Source organism: Salvelinus alpinus, chromosome 17, assembly GCF_045679555.1.
Source record: "Salvelinus alpinus chromosome 17, SLU_Salpinus.1, whole genome shotgun sequence".
NCBI lineage: Eukaryota > Metazoa > Chordata > Actinopteri > Salmoniformes > Salmonidae > Salvelinus > Salvelinus alpinus.
The window spans coordinates 1,428,131-1,443,949 of record NC_092102.1 but is presented as its reverse complement, the minus strand read 5'-3'; the positions used below and the strand labels follow the sequence as shown (position 1 = coordinate 1,443,949).

The window sequence follows — 15,819 nt, the reverse complement described above, 5'->3', positions numbered from 1 at the left end:
CTTTCTTTTGGTGCTTTTCAGAGTCAGTAGAAAGGCCTCTTAGTGTCCTAAGTTTTCATAACTGTGACCTTAATTGCCTACCGTCTGTAAGCTGTTAGTGTCTTAACGATCGTTCCACAGGTGCATGTTCATTAATTGTTTATGGTTCATTGAACAAGCATGGGTAACAGAGTTTAAACCCTTTACAATGAGGATCTGTGAAGTTATTTGGATTTTTATGAGTTATCTTTGAAAAACAGGGTCCTGTCTCTTTTTTTGCTGAGTTTAGCATACATTTACATTTACATTTAAGTAATTTAGCAGACGCTCTTATCCAGAGCGACTTACAAATTGGTGCATTCACCTTATGATATCCAGTGGAACAACCACTTTACAATAGTGTATCTAACTCTTTTAAGGGGGGGGGGGGGTTAGAAGGATTACTTTATCCTATCCTAGGTATTCCTTAAAGAGGTGGGGTTTCAGGTGTCTCCGGAAGGTGGTGATTGACTCCGCTGACCTGGCGTCGTGAGGGAGTTTGTTCCACCATTGGGGTGCCAGAGCAGCGAACAGTTTTGACTGGGCTGAGCGGGAACTGTACTTCCTCAGAGGTAGGGAGGCGAGCAGGCCAGAGCATATACTCATTAAGTATGTAGTATACAGTATGTTAGTAGTGGGTATTCGAACACAGCTCCAGTGTCTGTTGGGAACAAACTGAGCCAAGTTTTCTTCTAGGATTTGCCTGTGCTTATAGCTGTATTCTGTTTCTTTTTATCCCCCAAAAAAACTCCCTAGTCCTTGCCGTAGACAAGCATACCCATAACATGATGCAGCCACTGCAATGCTGGAAAATATGAAAAGTGCTACTCAGTGATGTGTTGTGTTGGATTTGCCCCAAACATGACGCTTTGTATTCTGAACAAAAAGTGCATTTCTTTCCCACATTTTTTTCAGTGTTACTTAAGTGTCTTGTTGCAAACAGGCTTCCCGTCTTTTCACTCTGTCATTTCGGTTAGTATTGTGGAATAACTACAATGTTATTGATCCATCCTCAGTTATATCCTATCACAACCATTGAACTCTGTAACTGTTTTAGAATCACCATTGGCATCATGGTGAAATCCCTGAGCAGTTTCCTTCCTCTCTGGCAACTGAGTTAGGAAAGACGGCTGTTTCTTTGTAGTGACTGAGTGTATTGATACACCATCCAAAGTGTAATTATTAACTTCACCATGCTCAAAATAATATTCTATGTCTGCTTTTAAAATGTTTACCCATCTACCAATAGTTGCCCTTCTTTGCGAAGCATTTGAATAACTCCCTGGTCTTTGTGGTTTAATCTGTGTTTGAAAATCCACTGCTCAACTGAGGGACATTACAAATAATTGTATGTGTGGGGTACAGAGATGAGGTAGTCGTTCAAAAATAATGTTAAACACTATTATTGCACAGAGTGAGTCCATCCAACTTATTATGTGACTTGTTAAGCACATTTTTACTCCTGAACTTATTTAGGCTTGCCATGAAAAAGGGTTTGAATACTTAATGATTCAAGACATTTCAGCTTTTAATTGTTTATTCATTTCTAAATGTTTCTACTAACAAAATTCCACTTTGACACCATGGGGCATTTCGTGTAGATCAGTGACATAACATCTCAATTTAATCAATCTTAAATTCAAGCTGTAACAATAAAACGTGGAAAAAGTAAAAGGGTGTGAATACTTTCTAAAGAGACTGTAAGTTATCTATACATGAAGAAAAAAAATCTATGGAGACTTGACTCACTTAAAAATCCAACGTAATTGACAGCCTAAAGCCATTCATTATGATCAAAATTACAGAGTTCTCACTTCTCACTAAAGTTAGCAATGATTTGCCCTTTCAGATGCTTTCTTGGTAGGTAGGTGAGATTGTGGGTGAGAATTGGCTAACCAATCTGTCTGTATAGCGGCATTTCAGGAGAGAATGGGTGCCCTATGCTAACCCTTCCCCTGTTGTGAATCTTCTCTGTACTCCAATTCCCAGAACATTCCCAACTGTTCTACATGTCAGCTAATCTGCCCTCAATATAACAGTAATTGTTAATTATCTAATACGGTTTTAATGAGTTTCGAGAGGACTGGTGAGCAGTGAGCAGCAGTGTGAAAGGCGTAAACACCAAGAGGACATTTGGTGTCTTGATCTTAGAGCACTTTCACCAATGGGTACCTAGACCGCCCACTACCCACTCCAACAAACACTTGCAGTACCTCACATAAATATAATTGTTTGAAATTAAAGGAGGATGGAGAGAATGAGGGAGTGTAGTGCATACTGTATGCTAAAAGCGCGAGAGAGAGAAGGAGAGAGGGAGAGAGAGAAGCACAGGATATTAGAAAGGGAGAGGCAAATACAGGGGGATCGAGATCAGGTCACACACAAAATACATCTGTCCATTGATCAGTAATTTATGTCTGAACAATGCTATGTTCAATGTAATGAGGACAGCTGCTGAGAGCACCCCAGAAAATCCTGTAGGAAACCACAGAATGATCGGGAGGAAGTGTCACACATACAGTGCCTTTCAGAAAGTATTCATACGCCTTGACTTATTCCATATTTTGTTGTGTTACAGCCTGCATTCAAAATGGATTATATAGATGTTTGTCTCACCCATCTACACACAATACCTAATAATGACAAAGTGAAAAAATTTCTTTATAATCTTTTGCAAATTAAATGCAAAAATATGAAAGTTACATAACTATTCACACCCCTGAGTCAATACTTTGTAGAAGCAACTTTGGCAACGATTACAGCTGTGATTCTTTTTGGTTAAGTCTCTAAGAGCTTTGCACACCTGTATTGTACAATATTTGTGTTACGACCGTCGTTAGAAGGAGACCAAGGTGTAGCGTGGTAGGTGTGCATTTTACTTTTATTTAAAATTACACCAAAAAACAACAAAATACAAACGAACATAAAGATCTGTAGCGCTAGACAGCAACTATACAAAGACAAGATCCCACAACTGAAGTTGGGAAAGAGGGCTGCCTAAGTATGATCTCCAATCAGAGACAACGATAGACAGCTGCCTCTGATTGGGAACCATACCCGGCCAACAAAGAAATAAACAAACTAGAATGCCCACCCAAATCACACCCTGACCTAACCAAATAGAGAAATAAAAAGGCTCTCTAAGGTCAGTGCGTGACAATTTGCCCATTAATCTTTAGAAAATTATTCAAGCTCTGTCAAGTTGATTGTTGATCATTGCTAGACAGCCATTGTCAAGTCTTGCCATAGATTTTCATACCGATTTAAGTCAAAACTGTAACTCGGCCACTCATGAACATTCAATGTTGTCTTGGTAAGCAACTCCAGCGTAGATTTGTACTTGTTTTTTTACATTATTGTCCTGCTGAAAGGTGAATTCATCTCCCAGTGTCTGTAGGAAAGCAAACTGAACTCGGTTTTCCTCTAGGATTTTACCTGTGCTTATAGCTGTATTCCATTTATTTTTATCCTAAAAAACTCCCAAGTCCTTGCTGATGACAAGCATACCCATAACATGATGCAGCCACCACCATGCTTGAAAATATGAAGTGGTACTCCGTGACGTTTTGGATTGGCCCAAACGTGACGCTTTGTATTCTGGACAAAAAGTCAAACAAATTGCCACATTTTATGCAGTATTACTTACGTGCCTTTTTGCAAATAGGATGCATGTTTTGGAATGATTTTATTCTGTACAGGCTTCCTTCTTTTCACTCTGTCATTTGGGTTAGTATTGTGGGATAACTACAATATTGTTGATCCATCCTCAGTTTTCTCATATCACAACCATTGAACTCTGTAACTGTTTTAAAATCACCATTGGCCTCATGGTGAAATCTCTAAGCAGTTTCCTTCCTCTCTGGCAGCTAAGTTAGGAAGGACACCTGTATCTCTGTAATGACTGGGTGCATTGATATACCATCTAAAGTGTAATTAATAACTTCACCATGCTCAAACGGATATTCAGAGTCTGCTTATTTTATTTTTAGACATACCAATCGGTGCCCTTCTTTGCGAGCCATTAAAAAACCTCTCTGGTCTTTGTGGTTGAATCTGTGCTTGAAATTCACTACTCAATTCACTACTAAGATCCCTATCTTACAGATAATTGTACATATGGGGTATAGAGATGGAGTTGTCATTCAAAAGTCATGTTAACCACTATTAACGAACACGGAATGAGTCCGTGCAACTTATTATGTGATTTGTTAAGCACATTTTTACTCCTGAACTTCTTTAGGCTTGCCATGAAAAAGGGTTGAATAGTTATTGACTCAAGACATTTCAGCTTTTAATTGTTTATTAATTTGAAAAATGTTATACAAATAAAATTCCAGTTTGATATTATGGGGTATTGTGTGTAGATCAGTGGCACAACATGTCTATTTAATACATTTTAAATTCAGGCTGTAACACAACAAAATGTGGAAAAAGTAAAGGGGTGTGAATACTTCTGAAGGCACTGTATATTACATTAGCCCGACACACACACACACACACACACACACACACACACACACACACACACACACACACACACACACACACACACACACACACACACACACACACACACACACACACACACACACACACACACCACCCCTCTCGTATGGTTTACCTCCCAGGGAACACCAAGGCATTGCTACGGCAACGGGTGCCTTGCTCCTCTAATGAACTGGTTGCCATGCCAATGCTGTTGGCTACAGTATCAAATGTAGAGGCAGAGGGGGAGAGGAGGGAGACAAGGAACTATGCTGAACTGTACAATTTTATTTACAGATCATAAGCATGGGACAATAGCTCTGTGTGTATCTCTCTAACCCCCTACTACTATACACACATGACATTCCGAGGCAAACATTGCAAAGGAATTGTCATTCCAAGAAAAAAAACGACATTGGGAATAAATAGTATAGAAGTGCTACCAGACGCATATGAAAACATCAAAGACATTGTCCATTGTGACCAGAAAGCCTCTAGTGTATCAAGCACAGACATGTGTGGGGGGGAAAGCTCTTTATCCTCCAAAGAAGTTTAAAAAGAAAATCTCTATTTCTCATTGACTGCAATGCAGGTCTAGGCTTATGGCATAGGCAGATAATTGGTTTAGATGAGAGAGCGAGTGTTGAGTCTTTTGTGTCTGAAGTCTTGTTAACGACACTGAACAAAAATAGCAAATCTGTCAATTTAAATAAATTCATTAGACCCTAATCTATGGATTTCACATGACTAGGAATACAGATGGCACGACAATGGGCCTCAGGATCGCATCACAGTATCTCTGTGCAATCAAATGGTCATCAATAAAATGCAATTGTGTTCATTGTCCATAGCTTATACCTGCCCATACCATAACCCCACCGCCACCATGGGGAACTCTGTTCATAATATTGCCATCACCGAGATTCATCTCTAAAGAGCACACCTCTCCAACATGCCATCGAAGGTGAGCATATGCCCACTGAAGTTGGTTTCGACGCCGAACTGCAGTCAGGTCAAGACCCAGGTGAGGACGAAGAGCATGCAGAAGAGCTTTCCTGAGATGCTTTCTGACAGTTTGTGCAGAAATTCTTCGGTTGTGCAATCCCACAGTTCCACCAGCTGTCTGGGTGGCTGGTCTCAGATGATCCCACAAAAGAAGAATCCGGATGTGGAGGTTCTGAGCTGGCGTGGTTACACGTGGTGTGCGGTTGTGAGGCCGGTTGGACGTACTGCCAAATTCTCCAAAACAACGTTGGAGGCGGCTTATGGTAGACAAATTAACTTTCAATTCTCTGGCAACAATTCTGGTGGACATTCCTGCAGTCAGCATGCCAATTGCACGCTCCCTCAAAACCTGAGACGTCTGTGGCATTGTGTCGCCTGACAAAACTGCACATTTTAGAGTGGCCTTTTATTGTTCCCAGCACAAGGTGCACCTGTGTAATGATCATGCTGTTTAATCAGCTTCTTGATATGCCACACCTGTCAGGTGGATGGATTATCTTGGCTAAAGAGAAATGCTCACTAACAGGAATGGGAAAAAATGTATGCACAACATTTGAGAGAAATAAGCTTTTTGTGTATATGAAACATTTCTGGGATCTATTATTTCAGCTCAAGAAATGTTCAGTGTTCATAGTTAATTCAATCTTTTCAAATGAGTCGGAATGGTGATAGCGAATCAGTAGCTTTACAGTTAATGAGCACAGTTTGATGTTCAATAGTTAGTAGGCTTATGCTAGCTCAGTTAGATGATACATTTATTTCAAGAAGCATATGCGTGATTATTGTCCGCTTTAAATGAGACCAGTAAAGTGCCATCGATAGAAAGGTGAAACCAGTTTTCATAAAGTACTACATCTACTTTTAATACAAAGACTTGTCAATCATGAGCCGTAAATACAGCCTCAATGTCACCACATTTTAGTTAATGAACTGTAATTATGCTTTAGATTTGGATCACAAATTGTTTGCCAAGCTAATTATACACCTTTCAGTCAAATCAAATGGCATTTAAAATGTAGAACACACCTTTGACCCACTCCTTACTTCCATCCTACACACACACACACACACACACACACACACACACACACACACACACACACACACACACACACACACACACACACACACACACACACACACACACACACACACACACACCACCTTGAAAACAATACATTCATGATCTCCCTCTTATCAACTGTTGTCTGTGCTGTCTTGTCTCTCGTCTCCTCCCTCTGTCAGAGGTGTCTGCAGTTTGACCCTGACTTCACAGTTTGGAGCGCCAAGCAGGAGGTCATCTGTTCGCTGAGCGAGCCACTGTGGGACGTCTATAACTATGGCCTCTTTCAGCCCGCCGGAGACGGATGCGATGCCATGTTCCTGGAGGAGGAGCGCTGCCTCCGAAACTACCCACAGTCCTTTGAGAAAGGGGTGCCTTACCTGGAGGTATTTTGATGGAAGACACTGGGAAAACGTTGTTAGATAGTGATGCAGTAAAAATATGTTTATCCCATTTCGCCTTTTCAGGAAGATCATTTAAAAACTCACTTTGACTAATGGGCTGTCCGCAAGTCTGATTTCGATTTGTTTTTTAATGCATGGATTTGACCTCCACCATAACCACAACCACCTTGTAGGAGCAAAACAGTTTTCTTATAGATATATTTAACATACATCTCGTTTTTAGTGGGTTTGCAGTGCATGGATGCAACTTAGATTTTTCACTGTGGAGCTTCACATACTATTAAAGTCATACACAGTACAGTGATCGCCATACACTGATATTATGATGCCCTCTGGTGGTGCATATTTTGCAAGTGTTCAGGGTGGGGTTCCAAATATGCAACAGATCAGGGTTAGGGTTGATTCCAGAGGCACTACAGTGTTTAGATTAGGCCAAGTTGGAACCAGGAATATGAAAATAAATGTGGTTCTTATCCTTCAGATGGTTTTAAAGATTTAAATAAATGTTTTACCATAAATGTTTTCTGTTTTACAGTTTAGGTACAAGACCAGGGTATACAAACAGACAAACCTGGATGAAAAACTACTTACAAAATTGCACACCAAGGTACTTCCTATTTTGTTATAATATTCTTATGTCAATTTTGTAGGGGAAACATATTTTTATAACTATGCTAATTAATGTTCCTAGCTAACAACAAATGTTACCACAACATTAGAGAACGATCCCTCAAGAGTCTCATTAGGTCATTAACTTACGTTTTCATAGGAATCTTCCTGTGATGTGCAAGGAATGTTTCCAAGGGACCATTCCCTTAATGTCAATTAGAACCAGAACGTGGTTACCATGTCCTCAGAACTTAAGATATGAATGTTCTAGAAACGTTTCATTGGAACGTTGCAAGAACATTTGTGTCCAGTTTTCTGTGGGTTAGGAGAAGATTCCATCAACGTTGCCCCAAACATACACAGAACATGGTTGCCATGTTCTCAGAACGTAAGATGTTAATGTTCTAGACACGTTTTATGGGAACGTTGCAAATTCCCTCAACATCCTACCAAACATACACAAAAAATTAGCACATGGCCTAGAGATATCCCTTATTGGGACAGTATTTAGGGAATTCGTCATTGATGCTGGTGTCCTGGGTTTGAGACCTGCTAGGGGATTCACCCTGAATTCTATATACTGTATATATACATTCTTCGCAATGCGTATGTTAATGTCATTATTGCTGTTTTGAATTGCATTTATCAGAAATTTTGATTGTTTGTATGGACATTTTGTTACACTTGGACATATTATTTAAGTAGAAAGAGGAGGAAGGGAAGCGCTACTAAGGTACACTATAGTATATTTTGGTAGATAGAAGGTGCTCTTTGGTAAAAGGTGTAAATTGGTCATCAAAAAGAAAGAATGTTCATGTTTTGCTGTGGTCTGGAGTACTGTGGAATATATTGCTTTCTTGTTCTGGACACTTCTCCCAGTCATGGTTAGGGTTGGAACTGCCTCTCTGGGTGTTCTGATGCTTCTAGTTTGGAGTTGTATGCTCATGATAACATAGCTACAGTATTTCACCTTTTCATGTGTATATTATTGCTTACTAGGTGTGTCCAATTTGGTAACCACTCCCTCTTCTAATTAGGGCTAATTGGAAAAGCCTTTCAAAAGAGGACATTGTATTCTCTTTTTTCTGTACTCCCTGACGAAGGCCATGCAGCCGAAACGCGTCGGTTTTTAAACAACTTTGTTTCTATTGAACATGCCATACTAATAAAGGCATTTTAATTAATTATATGAAGAGTGCCTTGGTCCTCCTTTCATATTATTTAAGTATCTTTGTTGATTATCATAATGTGTATAGATTTCTCCTCTTTCACAAATTTCTGGAACTTTGGCTACCAGCTCTGTCAGGTTTGATGTGGTGTTTCTGGACGAAGAGATCAATGCTGCCTTTTCAGAGTTAGCATTTTACTCAAATGTTGTTCTCTTTCTCCTCGATTTAACTCAAATTAATGGGTGCATTTGCACAAGGAAAACGTTAAGCAGGGTAACAACACAGCTGCCATCATTCTTTGATTTTCGGCTTTACAACAGTCTATTGGAAACGAGTTAGCCTATAGCGTTAATTCCAATTCCAAGGCTTTAAAAAATATAACACACTGGCAAAGGGGGATACCTAGTCAGTTGTCCAACTGAATGTATTCAACTGAAATGTGTCTTCCGCATTTAACCCAACCCCTCTGAATCAGAGAGGTGCAGGGGGGCTGCCTTAATCGACATCCATGACTTCGGCGTCCTGGGAACAGTGCCTTGCTCTGGGGAACTGCCTTGCTCTGGGGCAGAACCACTGATTTTTACCTTGTCAGCTCCGGGGTTCGATCCAGCAACCTTCCGGTTACTGGCCCAACGCTCTAACCACTAGGCTACCAAAAGATATGCTTCTGAAAGTAATATACGGGTTACTTGAAAACATAACTGTAATACTATTACAATATTTGAAACCAGTAACTCGTTATTTTACTCCGTTAATCATAAAAGTAAGTAATATATTACCCCCAAACACAGTTCCCAAGTGATTCTGTTGCAAATTTGTCTATTTTTCCACATTAAAACCTGGAGATAGAACTTTGTGTTGTGTGTTGTGTTGGTATAACTGACATCATCATTGCTTAGCTGGCAAATGTGAGAAAGTACAGACATGCTACTGTAAATATGCACATTTCTCATATTCTGAGAATATGACAGCCATGTACTAGGTATGTTTCTATCAGCGGCAACACCACTTTTTCGGCTGGAGGGTTGGTGCAAAAACATCCTTGGTTGACAACCTTTGGTTTTTGGGGGGGGGGGCTTAGGGGATAAGTGGTGGGAGGTGGGAAACTGATAAGCAACCTAGGTTGGGAGCCATGCTTTTTCGGGTGGGGGGCAGATGTGGGGGGCAAGAAGATGGAGGGCGGGTGGGGGAACTGAAAACATGGTTTGGGGGGTACAACAGATAAATATGTGATCTTTTTTTTATTTAACTAGGCAAGTCAGTTAAGAACAAATTCTTATTTACAATGACAGCCTACCCCAGCCCTGTGCGCCTCCCAATCACAGCTGGATGTGATGCAGCCTGTATTTAAACCAGGTACTGCAGTGACTCCTCTTGCACTGACGTGCCTTGTCTTAGACCACTGCGCCACTCGGGAGCCCAAATAAAATGAATGAATCTTGAAAATATATGAATTTGAAGATTGTACCTGTAAAACCCCCCCAACAAAAAATATGACAAAATAAATATATATTTGGTCACAAAAAATTAAACAACACTACCACATGAGGCCATGTTTCGGCAACAAATTAGGAATGTTCCAGATACGCACGTTTATTCTACATATGTGGTGCGATTTCAAAAATGTGATAGCTCAGCATCTCAAAGAGAATCTATCTAGAATTTTCAATGAGAAACACATTTGAACTAGATCCTTATAGGTGTGTTGTAACTGTTGCCAAATAATGACATTAACATATTGCTAAGAACATGAGAGTAGGGTGACTCCCCTAGCGGGTTTCTTAACGTAGACCACCAGCACCAATGACAAACACCCTAACCACTGTCCCAATAAGGGATTTAATGGGCATGTGCTAATTGATCCAGTATAGTTAGGCCCTGTCCAGAGGAAACCCTAAACCCTCCTCCCTAGGCATTTGTGTAGATCTAAAACAACTTGATAGGTGTGAGCAATATGGTGAATGCACTTTGAAGTAAATCGCAGCTCTGTTTAAAGTACAAACAAGATACATTTGTATTGATCATAGTGATTCAGGAGTGTAATTAAAACAGGTTCATATGCCCCACCAACAATATACAACTATACAGAAAGCCCTTAAATTGTTAAAATAAGTAAATAAAATCAAAGAAGAGAGAATAGTCGAATGAACTGATAACTGACACAGGTGGCATAGCAGTTAGAGCTGAGTGCTGTGAACCAAGAGGTTGTGAGTTCAGATCCCAGGTGAGGACATGTTGTATAATAATGACTGTATAAATAAACTTTGGAAATGTAATCATGTATGTCAAAGTGTGTAAAATATATATGTTGAAAGCAGTATGTTAAAAGCACTGTGTGTATTCCTAATCTTGCCAATAGACAAAAAGAGCTGTGAGTGGATCAGTGGCTCACCAGTCAGGACCTTGATGGGCTTGGCAACAGTAACAAAGTGATGTCTAATGAAACATGTTTTTTTGGAGAACATTTCTTTGGGACGATCAGGCGGTGTCCTGACAACTGATACACCTTCCTATGAAACGTGTCTAGTACATTAATATGTTATGCAATTTCTAAACGGTTCACCAGATACGGATGAAAATACCCTCAAATTAAATCGGACCGTCTACACTTTAATCCAGGGGTTAGAACTCGTTCAGTGAACAGAACTGAAAACCGTAAAATAACATGTTTCAAGGAACAGAAACGGAACCTGTAACAAAAGTGATCCATACTGTTCTGGAACAGCACCATTCTTTAAAAAGCATGGGAACCAGTTAATAATGTTATTTTACATTTTTTTCTAGTCACACAACAAAACACAATAAAGTGCCTATGCAAAGCCCTCACTCTCTCACTCAAACTTATTCCAGAGTCTGCCTGCAAGCTGAATATCTTTGCCTGTGCATGTTTAGACTACATGGGGCTACTATACTGACATTAGAAGCTTGATTCAGAAGATAAGGAGAGAGATTTTTAATTAGCTAGAAAACAATATGCTTGTTTCACGTTGGATTTATTAACTACAAAAAGGTAAGACGTGTTTTTAATTCTGGCGCCGCTCTTCACACACAAGCTTGTTAGCTAGCTAGCTCAAAGCACATTCAAAATTCCTACATTAGAAGCCGCTCCTCCTAGGTATAATTCTGTGGACCTAATTCAGATAATGCATGTCATAACAAGATGCCCACCTGCAAAATTTCAGTCACATCTTGCACCATAGGCTACACTTGTCAGTCCATCACGCATTTAAGCAACTAGCTTGCCTGCTCTATCCACACTGATTGGTTAAGTAATATAGTGAGGTAAATGTAAAAAACGGTTGATTTCACAGGTTAAAAAAGGAACAGAAAGGAACTAAATAAACCGGTACTGTCTTGAAGTTCGAACCGGTTCAGAACTTCATTTTGTTGGTCGGAACAGTGGAACGAAACAAAAAAATTGTGGTTCTGTTCAGAAGTAAATTATTGGAAAATCATTTTTGTTCCAACCCCTGCTTTAACCTCATAGTCATTGTATCATTTCAAATCCAAAGTGTTTGAGTACAGAGCCAAAACAACAACACATGTCGCTGTCCCAATACTTTTAGATCTCACTGTACTGTAGATATAACATTCCTCTAACTAATAGAAAACTTGACAGTCAAACATTAGGGGAACATTACAGTTAACATTACAAAAACGATCTCTCTCCCTAGATTTGTTAGTTGGGTTAACAACAGACAAACGTTTATATTCGCCAGTTAACCTCTTACCTTGCAGGTGAGTCTGAAAAAGTTCATGGACTACATTGCAAGTGGATCAATAGATAAGATGTCAAAAGTCCTGGAAAAAGGTCTCGACCCAAACTACCATGACCCTGACAACGGGGGTGAGTTGAACACTAGCTTGATAGAGTTGCCACTGCATGACACTGTTTTCAGTCAAATCATATCATTTCAGATATTGACAACCCCCTTAATCTCAAACACTTTCTCTGCTCCCCCCCTCTCTCCTTGTTCCTCCATTTCCCGCCTCCTTCCTCTCTCTCTCTCTCCATCTTCTTCAGAATCCCCACTGTCTGTGGCGGTGCAGTCTGGCATGACAGTGGAGGGGATCAGGGTGCTCGTTCAGGGTGGGGCCCATGTGGACTTTAGAACCAGAGATGGACTGACAGCTGTACACAAGGCTGTCAGGGCACACAATCACGTTGCACTGCTGGTAACTAGGACTACACACACACACAGATGCACACACACACACAGATGGACACACACACACAGATGCACGCACGCACACACACACACACACACACACACACACACACACACACACACACACACACACACACACACACACACACACACACACACACACACACACACACACACACACACACACACACACACACACACACACACACACAATAAACATGTCTTTTCCCCCTCCTTGCTAGGCTCTTCTGTCCCTGGGAGCATCTCCTAACTACAAAGACCGATGTAGCCTGACCCCACTGTACCACTCAGTGCTGACAGGCGGCGACACCTCCTGCTGCGAGACCCTACTCTACTACAGGGCCAGACTGGGAGTGAGGGATGAGAATGGCTGGGAGGAGTCTCACCAGGTATCCGTCTGGCTGTCTGTACGGCCACCTATCTCAAGGATGGGGGTTGATATTGTTTTGGGACTGTGTGTTGTAAATATGTCAGTGTTTGACTTTGACTTTCATCGTATCTGAAATATCATATTTTTATGTGTATCGATCATTTTTGTGTGTTGATTTCTGTGTATTTTTGTCTTCTGCGTATTATCATACATTGGTATAGTACATTAGGTTTTTAGCATACTTTCAGTCTCCTGTCCTGTCCATGTCTTAAACATTTCCCCCCTCGTTTTGCACTCTCCTTTCTCCTCCATTGAGAGACACCTTCTCGCTGGTCTCTTTCCATTGTTTCCCTTTCTTCCTCTCTTCCTTTCTCTCCATAGCTCAGGGATGAAGAGGAATTTGGAATGCAAGAAATACACAAGGTACTGATCATCGAATCCATGAATACTTCCATTCAAGTTGTGAAGTTGGGGGAAGAGTGACTCTTAGGATCATGACCTTGCATGATCTTCCATGGCCTCAAAGGGGTTAAAAAAAAGAAAGAGAGCAGAGTTGAGTTCTTTCTTCCTGAAACGGTGATCCTTCACAATTCAGTACATTCATCTCATGTAACTGTTGAGTCCAATGCGGATAAACATGAGACTCCATCTCGTGCTGACATCTTCTATCTCTACGTCATTCACTCACTATCTCAGTGCGCTGCTGTTTTTTAATCTTTAGTTCATGTTAACTTATGTAGTGTCCTGTGTTTTGTTACTTCTCTAATTTTGTGTTGTGTTATTTTAAGTGCAAATAAAGAAACGGGAAACCGTTAAGGGGAAGGTCAAAAGCTTATTTTTATTGTTTTAATTTCTTCATTTGTTCTTTATTTTGCAATGGTTCAGAAATTCATCAGTTCTATCTTTTATTCTGTTTATCTTTCAATGTGTCACAATTTTATGAAGAAGCACAGTAATTGCATATTTTCAATTGATTGTGAAGTGATGACCCAACCCCTCAGATTCTCCTTTGCTAATCATTTTAATCTTTAGATACTTTCTTTACACCCCCTCCTCCCAAGGCCTGCCAGAATGGTTTTGCCCAGCACTTGGAGCACCTTCTGTTCTATGGGGCAGATACCACTTCTCAGAATGCCTCAGGGAACACCGCACTTCATATTTGTGCCCTGTATAATAAGGTAAGTACCATTTTTTAAATACAGGGACAACACAATAATCAGTGTTCGTGTCCATTCAAAGTTGAACTTAAAGTAACTGCTTTTTGAGTTCCAAATGTCTGTGTAACATTTTAGTCCTGAATTAAGTTAAACAGTGGCTGTCTTTCTGGCCTATCAGGAAAGCTGTGTTCGTGTTCTGCTCTACAGAGGGGCCAATAAGGAAATTAAGAACAAGCATGGACAAACCCCCTTTCAGGTATAAATAACAACTTAATGTTTTCAGTTTTCTTTAGTTATTTATTCTGCCGACTAGCGCTAATGTAATCAAGTTTGTTATACGTCAATAAACCATTGAGTTGAAAATCAGTTAGTTGTTTTAAATGTATTATTTGCTAAGCGTTTATTAAATTGGGCATTTGCTGTTTTGGAGGAACTCTTCCTTTACCTGATGCATGTGTTACAGTGCTGCATGTAATTGTATGTGTGCGTACATGTGTCTGTGTTTTGAAGGTAGCAGTAATGTCGGGCCATTTTGAACTTGGGGAAATCCTCAAAAACCACAGAGATGCAGATGTAGGTAAGTCTTGGTCCTCCACTTAGGTCTGTTCAGATTAGGAAGTGATTGATAGTGAGTTTTGGTGCATGAGTGTCTGTTAGCGTTGAACGGCGGGAACCCGGTTACCGAGATTTACCACCCAAAACCACTTCCTTTTCCTGGGATAAATAACTGCGAGAAACAGATCAATTATAATAAATTATTTATATCAACAACATGATGTGAAATGGAACTGTTACATTATATGCCATGTTTAAATCTGGCTTCTCTGCGGTCTTCTCTCTGCTCTCTGCATGATCAATCATCAACGCTCATGTTGGGGACAGACAGCCCCTCTCAGTATGGAGTGCAGTTCACAGTGCATGTAGACCTATCATCTCATCATGGTAGCTTTTTTTCTTGTGACAGGTAGGCCTACGTTTACTGCAGCATTGCCTATGCTACGGTATAAGGACAAATGCATGTATAATTTATCATCTCCATCTGGCTTTCGGGAGTCACCTTATTTTTTTATTTTAAAGATGTGTGTTTTTTTTTTATTGTAGCTGCAGAGTTTTAAAACGGCCTATCACTTGAATATTGTTGTGTTAAATTATAGCAGGCGCGAGCAGTCTTCAAATTCAAATTGCATCCAAAATAGATAATCCTGTTCAAGATTGATATATACAGTATATATACAGTACCAGTCAAAAGTTTGGACACACCTACTCATTCAAGGGTCTTTTTTTATTTTTACTATTTTCTACATTGTAGAATAATAGTGAAGACATCAAAACTATGAAATAGCACATAT

At 40.1% G+C, this 15,819-nt stretch overlaps 1 protein-coding gene across 1 annotated transcript in view; it reads left to right on the top strand.

Annotated features, from left to right (window-relative positions):
• The window catches only part of LOC139541937 (SH3 and multiple ankyrin repeat domains protein 1-like), a 60,775-nt gene that overhangs the window by 24,463 nt on the left and 20,493 nt on the right, over nucleotides 1-15,819 (top strand). The window contains exons 3-11 of the mRNA XM_071346851.1: nucleotides 6,754-6,957; nucleotides 7,511-7,582; nucleotides 12,492-12,600; nucleotides 12,778-12,929; nucleotides 13,165-13,332; nucleotides 13,695-13,736; nucleotides 14,375-14,491; nucleotides 14,649-14,726; nucleotides 14,981-15,047. Coding sequence (XP_071202952.1) covers nucleotides 6,754-6,957; nucleotides 7,511-7,582; nucleotides 12,492-12,600; nucleotides 12,778-12,929; nucleotides 13,165-13,332; nucleotides 13,695-13,736; nucleotides 14,375-14,491; nucleotides 14,649-14,726; nucleotides 14,981-15,047 — 1,009 coding nt within the window. The remainder of the gene's footprint in view (nucleotides 1-6,753; nucleotides 6,958-7,510; nucleotides 7,583-12,491; nucleotides 12,601-12,777; nucleotides 12,930-13,164; nucleotides 13,333-13,694; nucleotides 13,737-14,374; nucleotides 14,492-14,648; nucleotides 14,727-14,980; nucleotides 15,048-15,819) is intronic.